Below are 9,121 nucleotides of genomic sequence, written 5' to 3'. Positions count from 1 at the left end.
AATACTATAAAATGCAATACGACACAATATAATGTTATGTGACTTGATGCACTTTGCAATAATATTGCACAACACAATACATTAAATTATATCTTGATACAATGTCACGCAATGCAATAAAAGCAATACGATACAAAATGACACAATATCACTTGTTACAATGACACAATACAAAACATTACGGCATAATACTCTACAATAAAATATATAATTATTAATTATATTATTAATAATTAATATAATTAATAATTTTATAATAACACAATACTCTACAATACAAATATAATACAGTATATTTTATTGTCCTTTTTTGGTCATTTTGTTTTAAATTCAGTGCTGTTATCTAGTTTCATTCACAGGATAAAAATTAAAATGTTACTTTCACGTGTTGCACTTCCCACAGTAATGTCAAAAATGGCATTAACAGATATTTTCTATAAAATGCATACCTGTTGTTAAACTAATGAGATGAAGTTGACAGTGTTGGATGGGAACGTCTTTCCAAGAATGATCTAGCTCAGAATTAAAAATAATTGAATAGCTTTTGATAAAAAATACATGTTGCATACTCTATCGTAAGTGTGAACATTAAGTACTGGCTTGTGTTGCAGAAGATCCAGCACCAGAACAAGAGTTTCTTCAGAAAACAGAACCACCAAATAAATTTCCTTCACCGCACTCAGAGAGAAACTTGGCTTGTGAGTGGATTGCCGAGGCCCCCTCACCTTGTCACCAGTTGCACCCTGGGGGCCAAATTGAGTCAAGGTGGGAGGACGGCTTCACCGTTTGCCGGGGCCCTGAGAGACATGGCGGTCAAGACGGAGGGGGGCTGCCTGCATGCAGCGCTGTGGTGGATCACAGAGTCCCACTTCCTGCCACAGAGCTGGGGGGCACTGTGTTAGTTACAACTAAAACTCTGTAGGGTCGTGTGTTCGGGTTACAGTGGAGTTAAATATATTAACAGTCACATTATGGGAAACTGGTTTTGTTCTGGTACAAATGTGTCGTGAATCATTAGATTTGACGAAAAAAGACTGGGCTGGTCGTACAGCGTTATGTAACATAATGAATGTGTGTTTGTATTCAGTGTGCTGAGTTTTCATCTTATCTGCCATGTTTTTATGGTTTTCAACAAATGTCTGAAATGACTTGTTTTCTACATCTCTGTATTACTTCAGATTTCATTATATCATAATTTTACCATTAAGGCTTTTATGTAAAAAAAAGTTTGTGTGTCTTTTGAGATAAACTTTTGGTGAATGAGAGAATACAACACTTTGGGTCATGTTTCAAACGTTATTTAATCAAATACAAAACTAAAATTAATCACAAAAATATACATGTTCTAAAAACAAAATAGCATTTCTGTGACGTAGCAGTAAAACAGATTTGTATTTCATACTGACTTATTTAATACAGTTGTTGTAATTAAAGCAGAACAACTCTTCACTTTGTTAGCATTAACAAGTTTCTACTGAATCTGGTTGAGAGTTGTTGGTTGATGTGTGTGTTTGAGGGTTTTTCATGTTATTACCATACCATTTTATTTATAAAGCACTTAAAACAGCGACAAGGCCAACCAAAGTGCTGTACAGACAGAACAACAGGTAACACACAAAGCAAAATACAAAATGAAGTAAATCAGAATATAGACATAAAAACAATGCAGATAATGACGTTGTTGGACTGCATTTACATTTTTAATGCAGTCATTGGAAAATTAACATCTACCTTCTTTTAATTGTAGTGTTTTATTCAGATATTAAACCGTTCTGATCTTTACCAGACTCTAAAAATGTTCTAATCAGACCTCAGGTGTACAAAAACACACAACACGTTCCTCCATGTTGCTCCGTGCCAAAATGGAACATCTGTGTGTGGAAAATGGAGTACACCATACACTGTATGCTTCCATAGGATTAAAGAGGAAACTCATAGCAGTCAGATGTTGCTGATCAAATGTATTGATTAACTGATCACAATCAGTGTGATCACCTCAATAAAAACGGGAGTTTTGTCAGCTTGTTGCTCTGGAGCAAACAGTTATGTATTCACACAATGTCAAGAAGGAAAAACATCAGCAACGATCGTAGAGAGATAACTGTTGATGCCCATCAATATGGGAGGGGTTAAAGGTCATTTCAGAACAACTTGGATTTCATGGTTTTACAGAGAGAAAAATGATTTGATGGAAACATAAGAGAGAGCTTCTCAGGAATTAATGTCTCAGCACATTCACCCTAAGGTCAGACCATGCAAGATCGATAAATCTCAAAAGCTTCATTTCAGACTCTACAGGCTTCAATCAGCAGCTTTAAGGTTAAAGTTTGTGTTCATGAAGGTGCAGTTTGCAAAAACTGAACAAATGTTTTGTTTGAAAGGTAGCAAAAGACGCAAAAGAGTCGACATGAGAGACTGATAATCAGAAACAACTGCTCAGAAGGAAGTTCTTTAATCTGTTGCATCATGGAGATAATTTAGTTTTCACACACATCTTTTTGATTTTGCCTTCATTGTTGTTTGACATATAAATTTTATGGTGGAATTTGTTGTGTGAGTTTGTACACCAGACACTATATATGACATTTTTAGAATCTGCTTAAGATCAGATCATTTCTATGCCCTGATATGTGAAACCCTAGAATTGACAGAGGGAGTCTTTTATTTCCATGACTGTACATAATAAATATGGAGGTGAGTGTAATTCCACAGTCTTTGCAGCAACTAAAGCTTATTTACACAGTAAATATTTTTTTCCAGAACTTTTCAGTTAGTAAGTTTCCTGCATAATGTAAAGGCAGGTCTCGTCAAAATAATAATATAAAAAGTCTAATCTGCATCTTGGCTCATCATTCAGATTTTTTTTTTTTTTTTTTTTGCAGAAAAAACAACAACTCCATATTTTGATTTGCATCATTCTCATATTAAAGTATCCAGAGTTTTAGTGACAATCACAAACAAGTTCTCAGTGCCTGCAGGCAAACGTAGGAATTAATTGCCACACACTTTGTTACGTAAAGTTTTGAGAAAGGCCAAACCACACTGGACTAAACATTTAGATAAATCTAGACAAATCTAACACAATGATGTGAAACCTTAACTAATAAACCTTCTTTACAGTCAAATTTAACGTGAAAAATTACATCCTTCACTACAAATGCACAAGTACTTCATGTAGCTATAAATCAATCTTTTTAACTCCACTGAAACCTTCGTTTGGGTGGAGGCAGACTCAAGAGGCAGGTGTTCAAGTTGAATCACCCGTCCATTTAGAAGAAAATATATTTATAAGGTTTTACAATCAATTTAACTGCTTGAATAAAAAAAGGTGTAGGTTATAGAGTTGGATAGGTTTATGTAGAAAACAGACACTTGTAAAAACATTAAGAATTGTAACCAGAGGGAAAAAAACATTCATAACTTTATCAGATTTGTTTTCACGTCTGAGTTCTTGCAGCTGCTCCTTCATCTTCTCTTTCTGAACAGAGCTGACCCACACAGACACTGATCCACTTCAGCTGTCTTTTGTTTTTTATAACTCTTCCATGTCGTTATCACAAGTAGGTGCTGGGGTTTTCAGTGACAGCCAGGTGGAAGTACTCCGGTGCACTTTCCCTCCGCAGGCTCCCATTGGTGTCTCTCCATCGGATTTTGGTGGACAAGGTCGTCCTCTTTTTGAAACCCTCTTTCCCTCCTTCACGCTTCTCCAGACTGGACACGATCATTTCTGACAGATCCTGCTGAAGACGCTGGAAGTTCTCCCTGAAACAAACATCCGATTTCAAGAATTCATACGTCAGTGATAGTGTCAGTTTTATGTCTGCAGCACATTACAAATGACAGAAGTCGACCAAAGTGCCATTTCAAACGATTCAGTCACATAAAAGTTGAAAAAATGAAAATACATCAAATTTAAGACATTAGAAAATCTAGTTGGGAAAATAAAATACCAAAAACACAAAGTTCTATGAGGTCTTTTCTCTGCTTGAATCAAAAAAGGAATACGTTTAGTTTTTAAGCTGAGATTTAAAAAGCACAGAAGCTACCAGGGATTCTTCTGTTGATTGCTGCTGTCCAAGGTAAACAAATTAAATTGAATGTCAATTATAAATACCTAGGTTTTTCATTTGATAAGGAGCTTTCTTCTAAGATACATGTCAATTTAGTCCAAAACTTGAAAATGAAGCTGGGTTCTATTATTGCAATAGATCATGTTTCTTCCTCAAGGCTTAAAAGAAACTGGTATGAGTAACCTTCTTCCCTTGGCTTTATGGTGAATAAATACCTCAGACAAATGTCTCCAATCACTGAAGACTGTTTATAAATGTGCTTTGAGCTTTGCAATGAATAAATTCAGATCAGCAACCACAAATCCTTTAACTTTTAGCTTGGACCTTGGTACAAGATAAACTGGTTGGTTGACCAGAGTACTCTTTTTGGTGTGTAGATGTTGAGACAATATTATAAAAATAAAGGGAAAAAACAATTAAAAACTTTAATGACAAGATGTAGATTTTTTTCGATCACTCCTGAAGCAGGAAACCAGCAGAAAGGATCCAGGACCGGAGTTATTTGATGTGTTTCCTGTTTTATAGCACCCGTTCAAAGACGAGTTGTGTTCTGGAGATGATTTATTTAAACCAAGATGCAGAGCGTTACAGTAATCCAAGCAGGAGGTAATAAAAGCATGAATCACTTTTTCCAGGTCTTTGATGAGTAGTTGTGGCTTCACCTTGGCAATGAGTTTCAAATCTGCTTGTCTAATTTGAAAGAGTTGTCGAGAATAAAACCTACGTTTCTTAGAGTGGAGATACGTGGAGCCATGGGGCCGAGATCTTTGACAATATTTCTGAAAACTTTTAATTTTCCAAACCTGACGACTTTTGTCTTATTTTCAGTGACTACGGACGTTTTACTTCAGCCAATTTTTAATGTAATTTAAACAGTTCAAAGGGGTTTAAATGGGTAGATACACCTTGATATCATGAGCAAAGCAAAACAAATGAATGTATGGTTACTAACCCTCTGGTTGGTCAAACTTGGATGAAAGTGTGTTTTTGACACCAACAAGATGTTCAAGTTGTGACAGCAAGATTTTATCGTCCACAGGTTCAAAGACAGCAGAAAGGTCTCAAAGCACCATTCATCCGTTTTCTTTACCCCCATTTCCCTTCTGGGTTACGGGGGAGCTGGTGTCTATCTCCAGCTATGTAAGAGGTGGGGTACACCCAGTCCATCACAGGACCACAAAGCTCACCTGAGGACAATTTAGAGTTATCAGTTAACCTAACATGCATGCTTTTAGTCTATGGGAGGAAATCAGGGTACCCAGAAAAAAAAAACATGTGTGCACAGGGCAAACATGTAATGTCCAAGCAGAAAGACCCAGGAGATCAAACTGAAACCTTCTTACTGAGGAGCGACAACTCTAACGACTGCACCATCGTGCCACCCGTAAACTCACTCAAAAACAGAACCCGACTGGAGTGTTTCACCTTTGATGCTAGCAGGGAAAAATCTGAAGTTGATTAAAAACAATTTGAGAATGATCTGCAATTTAAAAGCGCCTTTTCATTAGAGGCCGCAAAACAGCAAGCAGCTGGAACACAGCAGCCAAACGTGCATAATTTGTTGATCAGAGTAACAACTGTTGGACCAAGAGTGTTAGAAACTTCTAGATGAAAAGGAACACTGTCTGGATGTGAATCTGAAGGATGGACAATGTCCTTCAAAACGAAAAAAATATGTCACTGGCTCAAACTGTTAAAACTTTTTTTCATTTGAAAAGTCCTCAAAAATCTAATTTCCACGTTGGGAGTGAACAGATGAGGCGTTACTCACGCTGTCGGAGGCGTGGGCAGGTTGTATTTTGCTCCTGTCACTCCTGTCAACCAGTATGTCATCTCTTTGCCTTTTCCCTGGGAATCATAGAAGCACAAATGCATCCAGTTCACATGTGATGTTTGACTCCTGACAAATAAAACAGTAAACGATCACGTAAAAGGCACCTTCAGGTACGTCTCTCCTCGTCTCTTGAACTCAAACTTGCAGTCTGTCTTCTGCAGGATGTTGATGGTGGGCTGACTCACATGAATCCTCAGAGCTGCAAGACACAGAGAAGAATAAAATCCACTTTTCTTCCAGTTTGTTGACAGTTGCATGGTGTCTCTCTTACGCAGGCCTGTGGACTCCATGCGTGATGCCGTGTTGACTGTGTCTCCAAAGAGACAGTAGCGAGGCATCTTGTTACCAACCACTCCCGCTGCACAGGGACCTGGACACAAATACAAGCAGAGAAGATCCCACTGAACATTAGTAACACTGTATTAGTTCTTATTAGTCCAAAAATAACAAGTAACAATAATAAGTTAGAAAAATTAAAAATTTTTCATTCAGGACTATTTGGTACCTGAATGCACCCCGATACGGATCCACAGAGGAATCCCTGGCAGGTGCTGCAACTCGAAGGTTCCCACAAACGACAGGATGTCCAGGGCCATGTGGGCAATGTCCACTGCATGCCTATTGCCGTTCCGTTTGGGTAAACCTGATGCAACCATGTAGGCGTCTCCTATTGTCTCAACCTGAGATGGGATGAAAATGTGTTGTTTTTAAAATGGAAATATTCCATAATTCGTTTAGTAAACATGAAAATCAATCTCACTTTTTCACCAATGTTTGCCAGTGTAATCCTGACCTCATTGCCCTAAACGTTTTAGATTAAAGCTTAATTCATATCTTTGAAATGGAAAGATAATGAACAAGTAATATCTTACCTGTTGCAGATAGCTTTTTGAATAATGTCAGTTTAGAGAAACAGATTAGTTTTGACCAGACAAGCTAATGGCAAATCCAAGTGAGGTCAAAATTAAATTAATTGCTACTATCTTAAAATTGTTTTTTAAAAAAGTAATGTTTTTTTATGTTAATGCATTTTTGTAAACCTTTCTTAATTTTGCATTACAAAGTTGTTGCAACAGAAAAATTATGATATTCCTGCAGGAAGTGCTAAAGCTAGCTGCTGCTATTTTTTCTTAATAATAACCAAACTATTGAGTAGAGCTGCTTCTCCTCTTCGAAAGGAGTCAGATGAGGTGGTTCAAGCATCTGATTCGGGTGCCTTCTCCTATAATTGTTTCTTTCTGAGCACTCCCCACTGGAAAAAAGACTAACAAGTCACTAGATGTATTATGTATCTTCTCAGGCCTGCAAAGATGTCTTAAGACTATCTAGGAGGAGCTGGAGAGTGCCGCTAAAAACGGGTTTCCCTTCTGAACCTGTTGATTCTACAATCCAAACATGGATAAGAAAACGGATGAGTGGAATTCACTTTGTTTTTGGCCACATTCAAATTAGGCATTAGCTCATCAGGATTAAACCCTATTTCTCCAAATGTTCCTAAAGCTATCTACAGCAGGTAAGATATTAATTGTTCACAGCGTTTGCACAAAACGGCAAAAAAATTTAAACCTTTTCTTTAATGATGACCCACATCAAAGCTAACATCAACATCAACGAGGACCCTCACCAGTACGCGTACTGCGAGAATCGATCAACAGAGGATGTCATCTCCTCTTTGGTCCACACTGCTCTCACCCACTTAGAGCAGAAGGACTTCTACGTCCGTATGCTTTTTGTGGACTTCACATCTACCTTCAACACCATGATCCCCCAGACCCTGATGAACAAAGTAATCACACTAGGACTAAGTTCCTCTCTATGCAACTGGGTCCTAGACTTCTTAACCAAAAAAAAAAAAAAAAAAAATGTGAAGAAGACAAAGGAGATGGTTGTGGACTTCAGAAGGAATAAACACACCTACCCACCCCCCACCCCTCCTGAACATTGGAGGATCTGTGGTGGAAATGGTCTCCAGCTACAAGTACTTGTGTGCACCTGAATGACAACCTCAGCTGGAGCAACAACACCACCAGTCTGATCAAGAAAGCTCATCAGAAACTCTCCTTCGTCAAGCAGCTGAGGTGAGCTGGTCTGGGAAGCTCAGTCCTCACCTCCTTCTACAGGTGTGCAGTGGAGAGCATCCTGTGCTCCAGCATCAACGTGTGGCATGGAGGCTGCACAGCTGCAGAAAGAAAAGCTTTGCAGAGAGTGGTGAAGGCTGCACAGAAGACTGCTGGAGTCAGTCTCCCCACCATCACAGACATTTACACCTCTAGATGCAGGAAGAGGGACACCTGCATCATGAAGGACCCCACACACCCAGCACACACACTTTTTGCCCCGCTCCCCTCAATCAGAAGGATGAGGAACAGCTTCTACCCTGAGGCTGTTAGACTCATGAATCTCAACCCAGGAAAAATCACAGTGATGCCACTTGGTTGTTGATGTGTGCTGCTGACTATCCATGATCAATCAACCTTTATTTATACAGGTAAATCCCATTGAGCCTCGAGGACTCATTTACAAGAGAGACCTGATTTCAACAAAGAAAGATGACAACAATGGACAACAGCAACAACAATAAGCAGTTATAAAAACTCATACTACAGTTTTTTTTTTTTTTTTAACAAATAGGATGGCTAAAAGGAAAAAGGTAACAAAACCAAAAAAACAGCTAGATTCCAAGACAAATGTATAAAACTATAAACAGGAACATGTCTGCATTGGACCCTGCCAGGAGTCCAACAGATTCTTAAAGCCACTTAGAGAGGTCAAGGTCGAGAGCTTCAAATCTTTTTGTAAGATATTCCAGGAAACAGGAGCAGAATAGGAGAAGGCCCTTTTGCCTAGTTCAGTCCTCACTGAGGGAACACTGCAGGTAATAATGTCCTGAGAGCGCACTCCGTAGCTGCACTCACGCAGAGACATGTAGGAGGAGATGTATGAAGGCAGCAGACCAAGAAGTGATTTAAAGATGAAAATGTACCAGTGAGAGAGTCTGCGTGAAGTTAATGATGTCCAGTTAACCAATGAATACAGGGTGCAGTGATGGGTACGATAATCACAGCCAGTTATGAATCTTAGTGCACCATGATAGACAGCATCCAACATCTGCAGGGTTCTTGTAGGAGCGTTCATGTAAATAATATCACCAAAATCAATTGAGGGAAGGAAAGTCACAGATACAAGGCGTTTTCTAGCATTCAGGGTTAGACAGGAT

The 9,121-nt window shown here is 38.6% G+C and overlaps 1 protein-coding gene across 1 annotated transcript in view; it reads right to left on the bottom strand.

Annotated features, from left to right (window-relative positions):
• Positions 1-3,477: 3,477 nt before the first annotated feature.
• The window catches only part of gucy2ca (guanylate cyclase 2Ca), a 36,215-nt gene continuing 30,571 nt past the window's right edge, over positions 3,478-9,121 (bottom strand). The window contains exons 23-27 of the mRNA XM_037689478.1: positions 6,410-6,584; positions 6,176-6,274; positions 6,009-6,103; positions 5,842-5,918; positions 3,478-3,762 (exon numbers count right to left, since the gene is read on the bottom strand). Coding sequence (XP_037545406.1) covers positions 3,555-3,762; positions 5,842-5,918; positions 6,009-6,103; positions 6,176-6,274; positions 6,410-6,584 — 654 coding nt within the window. The 3' untranslated portion in view covers positions 3,478-3,554. The remainder of the gene's footprint in view (positions 3,763-5,841; positions 5,919-6,008; positions 6,104-6,175; positions 6,275-6,409; positions 6,585-9,121) is intronic.

The sequence above is a fragment of the Nematolebias whitei genome, chromosome 15, assembly GCF_014905685.2.
Source record: "Nematolebias whitei isolate Nwh7 chromosome 15, NemWhi1, whole genome shotgun sequence".
NCBI lineage: Eukaryota > Metazoa > Chordata > Actinopteri > Cyprinodontiformes > Rivulidae > Nematolebias > Nematolebias whitei.
Note: the sequence above shows the minus strand (reverse complement) of the source record. Positions and strands in the feature narration are given on the sequence as shown.